The sequence below is a fragment of the Anolis carolinensis genome, chromosome 2, assembly GCF_035594765.1.
Source record: "Anolis carolinensis isolate JA03-04 chromosome 2, rAnoCar3.1.pri, whole genome shotgun sequence".
NCBI lineage: Eukaryota > Metazoa > Chordata > Lepidosauria > Squamata > Dactyloidae > Anolis > Anolis carolinensis.
Window position 1 is genome coordinate 7,539,363 of NC_085842.1, and position 14,950 is coordinate 7,554,312.

At 42.0% G+C, this 14,950-nt stretch overlaps 1 protein-coding gene across 1 annotated transcript; it reads right to left on the minus strand.

Annotated features, from left to right (window-relative positions):
* On the minus strand, positions 1-13,424 carry LOC100556161 (zinc finger protein 420). Its single transcript, XM_062972966.1, has 5 exons — positions 13,237-13,424; positions 9,604-10,203; positions 9,277-9,359; positions 5,192-5,312; positions 1-3,191 (listed from the first exon to the last, which is right to left on the minus strand). Exons 1-5 carry the CDS (start codon positions 13,400-13,402, stop codon positions 940-942), a joined length of 3,222 nt encoding a protein of 1,073 aa, XP_062829036.1. The 5' UTR covers positions 13,403-13,424; the 3' UTR covers positions 1-939.
* Positions 13,425-14,950: the final 1,526 nt, after the last annotated feature.

Sequence of the window (14,950 nt, forward strand, 5' to 3'; positions counted from 1 at the left end):
TAAGTAAATGAAAACTGCTTTACTTCAGCAAAACATAAAGAACAGCACACACAGTTGAATAATGCAGAAGAAAGCAAAGAAGTCTTAATGCAAACACAGTTTTTAAGTCTCTGATAAATTCCCAAATCAAGCAGCAGTCTTACTTCAGACAAAGAAGCAACAATAAATCCTTAGGAGCAGTTTCCCAAACGCAGACTCGAAGCAGGCACAAGGGGAGCAAAGGCTTAAGCATTAGAGTCAGTTTGTTACCAGCGAAAGCTGACTACTCCTGCTTCTGATTTATAGCCCCGAGTTCCCCCACGCTGCAGCTGCTAGGGCAGTTCCCAATTACTTTAGCATTTCTGGCAGCTATTCTAGCTGTACAGCGTCTCTGCTCTGTTTCCTTTTGCCTTTCCTGAAATGTGGGTACTTGCAAAATTTCCTCCTCAGATTCCAACTCCCCCTTTAATTCCTGAACACTTTCCTGCTCCCCTTCCTTTTCTGAAGATGAGGAATCCCTAACACAGTGCCAGGAGGATGAAAGGAGGGAGGGAGGAAAGTGTCTGTTCATTCAACCTGGCTCTTTTGTCTTCCTTTGCCTCCACTTTGGCAAAGCTATTGATCAAAGGGAGTAAACAGACATGGCAGGCCTGGTGATTGACACATGTACATTACAATATGCAGACATAAAATACCTTTATTTCTCTGTCAAAATCTGCAAAAAGCGTAGAAGAAACTGAGCAAAATCCTGACAGCAACATACATCTGAAAAGGAGGAAATCAGTGTGGATACATCACATCAGCTGGTGAGGCATCAACAGTGCACTAGGCCCGTACTATTCCTGAAAGTGTGACAAAAGTAGATCTAACATGTCTTGAATAAATTTTTACACTAGAAAAGAAAATCAATGCAACGGCTAAATTGGCTTTCTGTCCAGATGTGTTTTCTTCATTGTGTGGCTATTCTGGAGAAGACTGAACTTTTCCCACACTCTTGGCATGCGCATGCTTTCTCTCCTGGTGACTTTTGAGACCTGATTTGAACATGTAACTCTTCCCACATTCCAGACACTGATAGGGGTTCTCTCCTCTGTGATGCATCTGATGCCCAGTGAGATATTTCCTCTGAGAAAAGGCTTTCCCACACTCCAGGCATTTATACGGCTTCTCTCCTGTGTGGGTTTTTAGGTGGTACCTGAAGCTTTCTATCCAACTGAAGCTCTTCCCACATTCCAGGCATGTGTGGGGCTTTTCTTCGACATGAGTATTCTGGTGATTTTTCAGGACATATTGGCAGTTAAAACTCTTCCCACATTTTAGACAACTATAGGGTTTATCTCCTCTGTGGTTCATTTCATGCAGGAAGAGACCTCTTTTGTAGATAAAGCCCTTGCCGCACTCCTGGCACTTATAGGGCGCCTCTCCCCGGTGGTTCATTTGATGCCCAATGAAACTTCTCTTGGCAATAAAGCCCTTTCCACACTCCTGGCATTTATATGGTTTCTCTCCTGTGTGAGTTTTTTCGTGTCTGCTTAGGGCTCCTTTTCGACGAAAGCATTTCCCACACTCCTGGCATTTATATGGCTTCTCTCCTGAGTGGGTTGCTTGGTGTCTACTTAGGGCCCGTATTTGACAGAAGCTTTTTCCACACTCCAGGCATGTATATGGCTTCTCTCCCATGTGTATTTTTTGGTGTCTGTTTAGGGCTCGGTTTTGCTGGAAGCTTTCCCCACACTCCAGGCATTTATGTGGCTTTTCTCCCGAGTGGGTTGTCTGGTGTCTGCTTAGGGCTTCTTTTAGACGGAAGCTTTTCCCACACTCCAGGCATTTGTATGGTTTCTCTCCTGTGTGGATGTTTTGATGTCTCTTGAGTTTTCCTTTTTGACAGAACTCTTTTCCACACTCCAGGCATCTATATGTCATCTCTCCTGTGTGGGTTCTTTGGTGTCTGTTGAGGTCTCCGTTTAGATAGAAACCTTTTCCACAGTCAGGGCATTTATGTGGTTTTTCTCCTGTGTGAATTCTTTTGTGTCTGCTTAGAGCTTCTTTTAGACTGAAGCTTTTCCCACACTCCAGGCATGTATATGGCTTTTCTCCTGAGTGGGTTGTTTGGTGTCTGCTTAGGGCTTCTTTTCGACGGAAGCATTTCCCACACTCCAGGCATTGATACGGCTTTTCTCCTGTGTGGATATTTTGGTGCTTCTTGAGACTTGCTCTCCGATGGAAGCTCTTTCCACACTCTAGACACATCTTTGATTTCTCTTCTTTATGACCATTCTGCCCTGTATGACTGTTCTGGTGAGAGATAAGAACAGATTTAAGGCTGTAACTCTTCCCACACTCCTGGCATTCATAGGGTGTCTCTCCTCTGTGACTCATTTCATGTCCAGTGAGATTTCTCTTTTGAAGAAACCCTTTTCCACACTCCAGGCATTTATAGGGTTTCTCTCCTCTGTGACTCATTTCATGTCCAATGAGAGTTCTCTTTTCAGCAAAGCTTTTCCCACACTCCAAGCATTTATGTGGCTTTTCCCCCAAGTGGGTCTTTTGGTGCACTTTGAGAGTATTTCTCAAGCAGAAACTCTTCCCACACTCCAGGCATTGATAGGGCTTCTCTCCTCTGTGGTTCCTTTCATGTCCAATGAGATTTCTCTTTTGAAGAAAACCTTTTCCACATTCCAGGCATTTATAGGGTTTGTCTCCTCTGTGATTCATTTCATGTCCAATGAGAGTTCTCTTTTCAGTAAAGCCTTTTCCACATTCTAGGCACTTAAACGGCTTCTGTTCCAAGTGGGATTTTTGGTGTCTTCTTAGGCTTTCTTTATGATGGAAACATTTCCCACAGTCCAGGCAATTATATGGCTTGTGCACCATTAGTGGATTGTCATAGTTTGTAAGGTGTATACCAGAGCCAAAGCTTTCTTCCAGTTGATTGCATTTATATTGTCCTTTCTCTATATCATTTGTGATATCATCATTCAGGCATGATTCCTCATGCAAGAAGCTATTCTCAAAGACAAGGCAGTTTCTGATCGGCCTGCTTTTGTCAACCGTTTCTTGTGTGATTTCCCTCGTATTGGTAGAACACTCCTTCCTTCTATATTCTTCTGATTCCATTTCCATGATACTCTTTCCCCCTTCTTTATATCTTGCTGTTTCCAGCCAAACTTTACATGGTGCTCCCACATTTTCACTCTCTTTTTCAGCAACACCTTGAAGAAAAGAGAAACAGTAAGAAGGCATGAGAAAACAGAAGCATGAAATCAACTAACTAGCAGCCTAGATCATCCTAATCTCAGTATTAATTTATTTTTCACTTTCTAATATTGTTTTTCCATCATTTAATAATAATTTTAATTTTCCAGTTGAATGTTCTGTCCTAGTAAACAACACCAGAGCAACAGGATTATGATCCAAAATTATTCTGGGTAAAAATGTCATGCTTTCTATTTTAAGAATAGGTTTAGATATCAAAAACATATCTGTTCTACCACATGTGGTGGAATTGCAAATGGGCAAAAGAATATTGGAAGAAAATACATGAAAATATTCAACAGATTTTAGGTGTTAATTTTCAGAAACTTCAGGAAATGTACTTATTGAATATCTTTAAACTGCCCCCCGGATCAAATGAAGAGAAGATTTTAACATTCTTATCAACAGCGGCCAGGATTGTCTACGCTAGATACTGGAAACAAGATAAGATACCTACGATAGAAGAATGGCTAGTCAAAATACTAGAAATAAAAAATATGGATAGATTAACTTTTTTGATAGCCAAACACCAAGGAAGACCAAGGAAAGAAACCGATTGGAGACAATTAGAAAAGTATTTAAAATCTTTAAAAAATCAACTAAAAGAAAAGAAAATTAAGAAGATTGAAAGAAGAAGGGAAAACGAAGCCACTTCTCTCCAGCAATATATATTGAAGACTGATACAAATTACTGAGAAAAGAATGTGGAACTGTATTAAGGATTTGTACAGAATGGAAAGGAAAATGATATACAACCAATGGGAATGTCCTGGAAGTACCACCCCAGTAACCTTTTTCCAACCCTGAACCTCCCCTCCTTTACCTGCCCCACCACCCCCACCACCCTGTTTCCCTTCCTCAATCCTAACCCCTTTTACCCCCAAATGTTTTTATGTATACCAAAATTTAAATAAAGATTATTTTATTTAAAAAAACCCATATCTGTTCTGGAGAATGACTTATGTCACACTAATTAGAAAGCATTTTAGTTGTATTTGTATGTGCAAGCATCTTGAAAAGTGATATAATCCATTAATTTAAAATATGTATTTGGGGAGTTTTCTCCCTGTTTACATTAATTTAAATTGTTTTGCCCCCGTTTTCTAATCTAATAAGGTCTTTTTGGATTCTGATCCTATTAGCTATCTCTCCCAAATTGGTGTCATCTGCAAATTTGATGAGCACACACCCCACGCTCCTTGATTCCTCTCCTCTGCAACCGGAGTCTCTGAGTGAGTTTTGGTTTGCAAGGGTGAGTGGCAGACAAGGCTCAGTTCAGCCCTTCACCCCCTTTCTCCAGCTGCCTCCTAGATGCCTTTTCTTTGCTGTGACCCTTATGAACTTGCAAGACAGTGGTTCTCAACCTGTGGGTCCCCAGATGTTTTAGCCTTCAACTTCCAGAAATCCTAACAACTAGTAAACTGGCTGAGATTTATGGGAGTTGTAGGCCAAAACATCTTGAGACCCACAGGTTGAGAATCACTATTGTAAGATCTAGCTGTAGGGCAGAAAGAAGGAAGAGAGGGGATGTGGCTAGCAGAAACTCAGACTCCTCCTCAACATGATCTGCCTTGTGTTTCAGGAAGGAGGAAAGATGCTTGGAAGAGGTGGTGGCTAACCTGCAAATAATCAAGTGGTCTGCCCATGGAAAAATCACTGATGGATAAAAACCTGTTTGAACTTGTAGCATTAAATCAGAGTTGGAAGTTCAGTTGTAATCAGGGAATGATCATTTGATTTCAAAAATGTCTAAACTGTTAATATATGACATGGAGGAAGAACAAGAGAAAGACTATATGGCCAAATGGGCTCAAAATAGAGTTACACAAATTCAACAGGAACAATGGAAAAATGTTTGGATGAAAAATCATGATCCTAAGCTATGCAGCAAGACTGCAGAAACTGGTGGCATTTCCTAAACTGATTTCTACGGACCAAGATGCAGAGGGATCCTTACCGAAAGAGGCCAATGTCTTATAATTCTCTCCCATGACCACCCAATGCAGGGCCTGTTGATCCAGATCTAGAAGGGCCCACTCCTCCTCACTGAAATAAACAGACACATCCTCAAAAGTCACCTGAAAGAGAAGGATTAGGACACACAGATCAGCAATGCTTCTTGCACTGCTAGACATATTTTCCCCAATTGGGGAGTTAAGGAAGTTTACAGCAGATTAAAACAGTTCCAGTTAAACATTCGCAAATCCAGAAGTAGAAAAAACAATTGAGCTATCAAAAATTAAAACCAGGACAAATGGTAAAACCATAATACAGCAAATGATATGTACAAGATCCTGTGTGCTGTATGAGCCCTGTTCCAACTAAACAAGGCGTGTTGCAACAGAAAACCCTTCTTCTATTCGGAGAAAGAAGCGTCAGGATTTGTCAATTGCACAATATTTCTTTAAATGATGATAACAGGATCAGAGTCTCAGGCCCATTCTACACTGCCATATAAAGTCCAGATTATTTGCTTTGAAATTGATTATATTGCAGTGTAGACTCATATAATCCATATATCTGCTTTGATAATCTGGATTATATAGCAAATAATGTGGATGATCTGCTTTGATAATCTGGATTATATGGCAGTGTAGAAGGGGCCCCGGGCTTGTCTATAGGTGTCATTGTAATTGGAGTGTGGTGGTTAGTGCTGAGCCTATAGTATATCAGTTGTAGTAACCCTGTGTTATTTTGATGAGGATGAGAGTTTTTAAGAACTGATGTGGATGGTGTGTTGGATTGTAGAGAGAGAGGTTGTACATATTGTATATACTGTGTTTATGATTTTGCAACCAAAGAGAAAAACCTTCCTTTTGGAAAGAACTACTTTATCTGCCTGTTCTTGTTCCTGGAGAAGACCACTAAAACTTCCTGAAGGTATCTGGCTCCTTAAGGTAAGGTAAAGTTTTCCCCTGACGTTAAGTCCAGTCGTGACCAACTCTGGGGGTTGGTGCTCATCTCCTTAATCTGGCTCCTTAACTGGAGCTAATAGAGTCCCTTCCACTCTAACAGGGAATTTTATGACTGTATAGAACCCCTGACTTTGGTTATGGGCCCAGCGCACCCAGCACAACCAGTGCAAGGACTCTCAAGGACCAGAATCCTCAGAGAGATGTTTTGTGAGTGGTGAAGAAGGCTGAGCAGCAGTGCAGCAATGTCTCTCTCCATAAGTAGCACTTTACCTTTTGAAAGACTGAATGCTACTAATTATTCAACATGGACTGTTAACCTGAAGCTTTTCCCGAGTCTGCTTGAGAATCCACCAGAAGCTGAGGCAAGTTCAGCAGAGCTCAGAGCTGATGAAAAAGCCAAAGCATCTATAATGTTGTCCATGGAAGATGCCCAGCTGGTCTACCTTAGAAATGCTACAACAGCCACACGGCTCAGGTCCAGGCTATTTGTCACATCGCATCTCGCTGTATAGATCATCTTGGGCACTTCGGTCAGTGGAGGAGGCCCTGCTCTCAGTCCCACTCCGTCACAACGCGGCTGGTGGGATCAAGAGAGGCTGCCTTCTCCGTGATTGCCCCCCACCTCTGGAACTCCCTCCCTAAATAAAATAAAAATGGCCCCCACCCTCCTCTCCTTTAAGAAACAGTTAAAGACACATCTATGCACCTTAGCATACAGAGAGGAGGAGGACCAACATAACTGCCACACCATAGCAGCTATGGTCTAAGTGAAACTAGAACAAGGACTGAACATTTCATCTAAATTGGCCCAGGTATACGCTCACTCTGTGCAATAATGTTTTTACTGAGTGCCATTGCTTTTTCTAATGTGGAATTTTTTATTATAACATGTATGTTATTGTCATTTTAAACTTTTGATATTAATGAGGAATTTATGGCATTGAATGTTTGCCGTTTATACGTATGTTAGCTGCCCTGAGTCCCTCTGGGGAGGGAGGGCAGGCTAGAAATAAAGTTATTATTATTATTATTATTATTATTATTATTATTATTATTATTATTATTATTGGGAGCTTCTGCATAGTGTTTAACAGCCAGAGACTACAGGTATCAAAATTATACTGACACAATGTGTTTATAATTTAAAGCTATAAAAGTTTACCAAAGTTAAGGACTTTGTTTGTGGAGCTGAAGGACAGACAAATGACCTTTAAAGAGACTCATAAAGCATTTATATTACTATGTTCTTTGGGCAAAAGTTGGGACAATTTTGTGTTTACAATGCAGAATGTACCAGAAACAAATTTAACTCTGTACTATGTCTCTGCAAGAATTTTGGAGCAGGAAAAACACCTGGAATTGGTCCCGGAGTGTTCTGCTGAGCAGAGAAAGCCCCATGAAGGGGTTAAAAGTAATACAGAGAAGTTCCCAGCTGTGTGTCATGTAAGGAGGTGTTTGGGGTGTAGCAACACACCGCATTTAATTAAAAACTGTCCACGAAGAAAGAAAGGGAGAAGAAAGAAAGGGAGAGGAGCACAATCAAGTGTAATGGCTTTGATCCAGAATAGGAAAGCAAAGGGAAAAAAACTTGACTGATGAATTCAGGCAGTGCTGAATGATATTCGATTACTGAGCCAAACAAAAAGATCACATGTTAAAAATGTAACGCTTACTAATGGTGCATTAGAAAAGTATGATTTGGAAGGAACTTCTTATGTCCCTAGCTTGGGGGGGAAATTGAAAAAAATTCTTTTTGTAACAAAAATCACTCACTTGTTGGGAGCTTACCGCACATTGGAAATTGATCAAGGCCAGATATTTCTTAGATTGTTGTTACTAAGCAGAAAAATAGCAAGACCAAATATAAGACACTGCCCCTCCATCCTAGCCTTCAAGAAGAAAGGGAAGTCCTGGCTCTGGGATCAAGCCTTTGGTTAAGAACGTAGTACAATAATATATGTATATTTGTGCAACGACCATGGAACGGCTTAGACTATGTCTCTCGGACGGCATGATTTTTATATATATATATATATATATATATATATATATATATATATATATATAATCATGCCGTCCGAGAGACATAGTCTAAGCCGTTCCATAGTCGTTGCGCGCATAATGTTTATTTTCATGCATTCAAATATACATACATTGCAAGTGTTTGTTGCATACAGTGCAATACTTTCATCTATTAGTCTTTCATAATCATTTCTCAGACAATATATTTTCAATAAGGGGTCACAGTCTTCTATTTATACATATAAAAATATTATAAGTTCCAAATTTATATCCGTTTCCTCCTTGCCTTCAGTCTATTAGCTTCCTCTATGTATATTTTTAGATTAATTTTACATTGAAATGTTGGATCATTGGTTGCCATTCCTTGACAAAGTTCTCTAAAGGTTCTCCTCTTAAGTGCATCACTATTTTGTCCATCATCAGCAACTCTATAATATATTGTTTCAGTTCTGCTAAGGGAGGTACCTCGGACGGCATGATTTTAATTGACTGTTAGGTTTTTAATATTATTGTTTAACCTTACTTCTATATATTGTAATATATGTTGGATATGTGCTTTGTAGGTACTGAACAAGTACCTGTGCAAACTGCCTTGAGTCCCCGTCGGGGTTGAGAAAGGTGGATTAAAAATGTGGTAAATAAATAACTAAAATAAGTAAGACAATAAGTCAAGTTTTAAAGAAATTAATCTGGCTCCTTAACTGGAGCTAATAGGGTCCCTTCTGCTCTAACAGGGAATTTTATGACTGGATAGAACCCCTGACAAGAAACCTGAGGGACAGGTGGACGGACACACATCAGTCTCCTCTCTTTGGGAAGGGAGTTCTGGATCCTGAGACCACCCACCAAGAAGTGACCTCCCAGGTGGTTCTTCCATAACATACAATTAGGTTCACTAATGAAGGTTTGAACAGGGGATTCAGTCCAAAGTGGAAAGCACTGTGTGGGCCTTGTGGAAGAGGAAGGCCTTAGAGAACAGCATCCTTAAAAGGAAACTTGGGCAGAAGCAGAAAACAAAGCAATGGAAGAACCTTTCCAGCCACATAGCATGGCCCTGGACAATTCCAGAATTATCTACACTTCGTTTCTACTTCCATGCTTTTACCTGATCCTGCTCCATTGAGCCTGTGTCTTCTGTTTCACAAAGAGATGAGTAATTGTGGCTTCCCAGCATCCTTGGCTCTTCCCCTGTGAAATACCAAAGAACAGAAGGAAATAGAAAATTAACAACCAACAATGTTTTATCAGGCATAAGCATTCACTCAATGCAGCCGGTTTAATGCAATAGCATCATGCATCTAGATATTCTAATAACATTCTTAGAAATGTTCTAACAATCCAGTTATTGAAAATAAGTCTTACTGGGGATATAACCAAAGAATATATGTCTGGAGGAATCTTGAGAACGAGGACCAAGCAAAAGGCCTCTCACCTGGCGGAGACTCTCCTGTGTCCTCCTCCTCCTCCAGCTTGATCCACCTGGAAGGGAACGTCTTGCTGGTCCCCAATGGGACCACCTGGGCCTGAAGGACTTCTCTCTCCTGCCGCTCTTCCTGCAGCGCCTTCTCCTCTTCTGCCCGACTCAGGAGGAATCCTTCAGCCAAAGCCACGGCCTGGGAACTGGTCTCTGCCCCACATTCCCTCACCCAGCGCTCCATCTCCGCAGGAAGGACGGCCAGGAACTGCTCCAGGAGCACCAGGTCCAGCATCTCCGCCTTTGTATGTTCCTCAGGCTTCAGCCACAGGCGGCAGAGAGAGTGGAGGCGGCTGCACACCTCCCGGGGCCCCAAGGCTTCCTCATAGCAGAAGCACCTGAAGCGTTGGCACTGAAGTTCTGTGCTGAAGGCCTTCTCCTCCAGGACATCCTGTCCCATTCTGCCTGGGACCCCAACCCTTCTCCTGCCCCACATTGTGCTGGGCTCTCTTCCCCCTTCAGGGCTGGTCTGGTTTGGCTCCTCCATCTTCACTCTGGGCTCCGTCAGGGCTGAAGAACCTCTTCCCTTCTCCATCGGAAGATGTCGTGAAGCAAGGTCTATGCAAGACAAAGGTGAGATGAAGACCAGGTTAATAATCTACTACCCTCAAGGAAAAAGGGGTCTTTACAACCCATTTTTGAGTTGCCACTGTGAGAAAAGCAAAGCCCTGGCAGTTTAGAGCAAACTTGATGAAGTAACACTATGGGAATCCCCTCGCATTGTTCTTGCCTTCCCCTTCCTCTCACCTTCAGCCCCAATTCCCTTGTTTCCCTGTATATACAGTTCCAAAACTGAGAGGAATCCTGGGAGTTGTAGTATGACAAAGCCTTCTTTTGCTGCTACCTCATTAAACTCCCCCTCCCAGGATGGCAGACCATCCAGACAATGCAGTTCAAGTGGCACCAAAGTGCATTTATTCTAGGATTTAGATTCTTCTTATGACAATGTACCATGCTCCCATTACCAACAGTGTTTCTTAATACCTAAATGTATATATTTCTATTCTATTCTGTTGCTTGTATATTTTTTGTAATATATAAATACAGTAGAGTCTCACTTATGCAACATTTGTTTATCTAATGTTCTGGATTATCCAATGCAGTCTGCCTTTTAGTATTCAATGTTTTCAATACATAATCATCATCATCATCATCATCATCATCATCATCATCATCTTTATTTATACCCCGCCACCATCTCCCCAATGGGGACTCGGGGCGGCTTACATGGGGCCATGCCCAGAACAATACAATATCACAGAATATAAATAAAACAACAAATCATAAGACATTAAACAATACAATAAAAGATAATATACACTACATTAAGCAAAATCAAAAGAACATTGTGATGTTTTGGTGCTAAATTCGTAAATACAGTAATTACTACATAACATTGCTGTGTATTGAACTGCTTTTTCTGTCAAATTTGTTGTAAAACATGTTTTTGATGCTTAATTTGTAAAATCATAACGCAATTTGATGTTTAATAATAGTTTTAATGGTTTTAATCTACAGTTGTATGTTTTTGATTTAGATATGTGATATATTTTTATGTAAGGCATTGAATTTTGCCATTTATTATGTTGTAAACCGCTTTGAGTCCCCCCAGGGGTGAGAAAAGCGGTATAGAAATGCAGTTAATAATAATAATACAGTAGAGTCTCACTTATCCAACATAAACGGGCCGGCAGAACGTTGGATAAGTGAATATGTTGGATAATAAGGAGAGATTAAGGAAAAGCCTATTAAACATCAAAATAGGTTATGGTTTTACAAATTAAGCACCAAAACATCATGTTATACAACAAATTTGACAGAAAAAGTAGTTCATTACGCATTAATGCTATGTAGTAATTACTGTATTTACGAATTTAGCACCAAAATATCACAATGCATTGAAAACATTGACTACAAAAATGCGTTGGATAATCCAGAACGTTGGATAAGTGAGACTCTACTGTAATAATTTTCCTTAATCCCTCCTTATTATCCAACGGCCCGTTTGTTGGATAAGTGAGACTCTACTGTATATGTTTCTGTTCTATTCTGATGCTTGTATGTTTTTTGTTGCTGATCATTGACTGTAATAATAAATAAATATATATAAGATGGCCCTCAAATAGCATCACATTTTCCATATATAGTGTTATTATGTGTACTTCATATTGTAATAACCTGATGAGTTCTAATTTTGAAGCTTGAGCCAGTACGTTCCTCCTCAGTTTGTCCCAAAACTGGTTCATACTTTGACTTGCTTCTGACTTTCGATAGGGCACAGATATCTATATCAAATGCTATAGGAATATATATATATGAAAAAACAACAACTTAAATGTATATGCTCTCATGTAGGTTTTAACGTGTGTATTGTGGTATGCTAGTATATAGCCCTCTTTCCTCCAGCTCTGACTCCAGCCAAATTTCTCTGTCCAGCTCTTGTCCGGTCTCCAAGCTGGACTTTGGAGAGTTTCACTGACTTCAATGTGTTGTCGAAGGCTTTCATGGCCGGGATCACAGGGTTGTTGTATGTTTTCCGGGCTGTATGGCCATGTTCCAGAAGTATTCTCTCCTGACGTTTCGCCCACATCTATGGCAGGCATCCTCAGAGGTTGCGAGGTACCTCTCAACCTCTGAGGATGCCTGCCATAGATGTGGGCGAAACGTCAGGAGAGAATACTTCTGGAACATGGCCATACAGCCCGGAAAACATACAACAACCCTGCCTTTCGCTGACTTCCTTATGCATCTTGTGAACATCTCATGTGTTCCTCCAGCACCTGCTTCTCTTCCCTTCCGTTTTGAGCAGTGGTTCTCAACCTGTGGGTCCCCAGATGCTTTGGCCTTCAACTCCCAACAGCTGGGATTTCTGGGAGTTTTAGGCCAAGACACCTGGGGACCCACAGGTTGAGAACCTCTGCTCTGGAGCCTCCAAGCCTTTCTTCTCCTGGGAGGGAGACCAGGCTGAGACTTCCAGGAGGAAGGAAGGGATGGAAAGGGGTCTCAAGAAGGAGAGTGGGGATGAAAGGAGCCGGATAGGAGGGAGGGGTTGTTTGTGTGTGGGGTGGGGGGCTTTGGCATTGCATTCATCCTTAGCGACGGAGGGAGGGAAACTTAGCCCGAGGCTGTGGCGCAGACGGGAGAGCAAGCCAGTGCAATTAACTGCAATGAATCACTGACCAGGAGGTCATAAGTTCGAGGCCCGCTCGGAGCTATGTTGTTTGTCTTTGTCCTGTGTTTAAAAGGCATTGAATGTTTGCCTATATGTGTGTAATGTGATCCGCCCTGAGTCCCCTTCGGGGTGAGAAAGAAGGGCGGGAATATAAATGCTGTAAACAAATAAATAAAATAAATAAACTTGGAGGGTCAAGTATAGAGCCCACCCTCAGCCCCATGGCCCTCCTTGTGTCCGGAGCTTCCTGGGAGATGTAATCCACATTCCTGCCCCATGTTTCCCGGTGGGCCTTTGCTTCTTCTCCCCCTCCTCCCTCCAAGCTGAGCAACAAAGAGAGGGGTCTTCTCACCTCTTCTCCCCTCCAGATCTGAGGCTTCCCTAAAAATAGAAGACGGGGAAAAAAAAAGAGGACTCACCGCGTGATCGGGAAGGAGCGAGTCCAGCTGCTGCCTCTTTGTCTCTGCAACTCTCCCCCCGGGAAACCTGCTCCTGCTGTGGGCGGGGCCTCTCCTCCCAGGCCACGCCCCCTCTCCCCCTCTTCTTGGGACTCCACCTAGAGTTGGGAGAGACTTGGGGGGCCATCTAGTCCAGCCCCATTCTGCCAAGAAGCAGGAACATCGCATTCAAAGCATCCCAGGCAGATGGCTTTTCTGTTTCAAAGCCTCCAGAAAGCAACGTTAACCATCCCCAAACTTCTCTAGTATGTTCAGTTGTGCTGCAGGATAGGTGTGTGACACCAGGAGCTGTCAGTCATTCTCCACACTAACCTCCCGGGTCAATGAATTTCCAATATTGATGCAATTGTGTCTGTCTGCTTCTTCAGACCCTTTAGTGCAGGGGTCCCCAAACTAAGGCCCGGGGGCCGGATGCGGCCCATCGAAGCCATTTATCTGCCCCCCACGGCACAAGGGCAGAAGGGGGTTGGGCTAAATGACCCAAGGGGTCTCTTCTTCTCTTACAACTCTTATTATTATTATTATTATTATTATTATTATTATTATTATTATTATCACAATGACGTTGTATGACACAGCAAACAAGATAGTTATGCTGAATTTTGTTTCACAAAACCACAAGTCGAACACTTCCCAAGTGTCTAGGACTGTGTGATGTATTTTCGGATGATGCGTGCAGAATCCAGTAGGGTGGCCTTTTGCAGTTGGCAGATGGTGATTTTGTCAATGTCTATTGTTTCCAAATGCCGGCTGAGATCTTTTGGCACGGCACCCAGTGTGCCCATCACCACCGGGACCACCTGCACTGGTTTCTGCCAGAGTCTTTGAAGTTCAATCTTGAGGTCCTGATAGCGGCTGAGTTTTTCCTGTTGTTTTTCATCTATGCGACTGTCACCTGGGATGGCAACATCAATGATCCAAACCTTGTTCTTTTCCACAACTGTGATGTCTGGTGTGTTGTGTTCCAGAACTTTGTCAGTCTGGATTCGGAAGTCCCACAGTATCTGCGTGCTCATTTTCCAATACTTTTCCAGATTTGTAATCCCACCAGTTCTTTACTGCTGGGAGGTGGTACTTGAGGCATAAGTTCCAATGAATCATTTGGGCCACATAGTTGTGCCTCTGTTTGTAGTCTGTCTGTGCGATTTTCTTACAGCAGCTGAGGATATGATCAATGGTTTCGTCGGTTTCCTTGCACAGTCTGCATTTTGGGTCATCAGCTGATTTTTCAATCTTGGCCTGAATGGCCTTTGTCCTGATGGCTTGCTCCTGGGCTGCAAGGATCAGGCCTTCTGTCTCCTTCTTCAAGGTCCCATTCGTGAGCCAGAGCCAGGTCTTCTCCTTATCAGCTTTTCCTTCAATTTTGTCAAGGAACTTTCCATGCAGTGTTTTGTTGTGCCAGCTGTCAGCTCTAGTTTGTAGTGCGGTTTTCTTGTACTGGTTTTTTGTCTGCTGTGTTTTGAGGAGTTTCTGATTTTTGACTTCAATCAAAGCAGGTTCTTCACTTTGCTTGACATATTCTGCCAGGGCATGTTCTTCTTCTTTGAATGCTTGTTTTACTTGTAAGAGTCCTCTGCCCCCTGATCTTCTAGGCAGATATTATTATTATTATTATTATTATTATTATTATTATTATTATTATTATTATTATTAACAACATTGAGGCTGGGTGGCC

Bases quoted from the DNA above. Each gene is read 5' to 3' on its own strand.
- LOC100556161 (XM_062972966.1), bottom strand. From the start codon at position 13,402: ATGGCCCCCCAAGTCTCTCCCAACTCTAGGTGGAGTCCCAAGAAGAGG. The intron at 5,313-9,276 runs GTAAAAGCATGG...CTTCTCTTTCAG, and splicing joins GCTCAATGGAGCAGGATCAG to GTGACTTTTGAGGATGTGTC. The intron at 3,192-5,191 runs GTAAGGATCCCT...CTTTTCTTCAAG, and splicing joins TAAGACATTGGCCTCTTTCG to GTGTTGCTGAAAAAGAGAGT.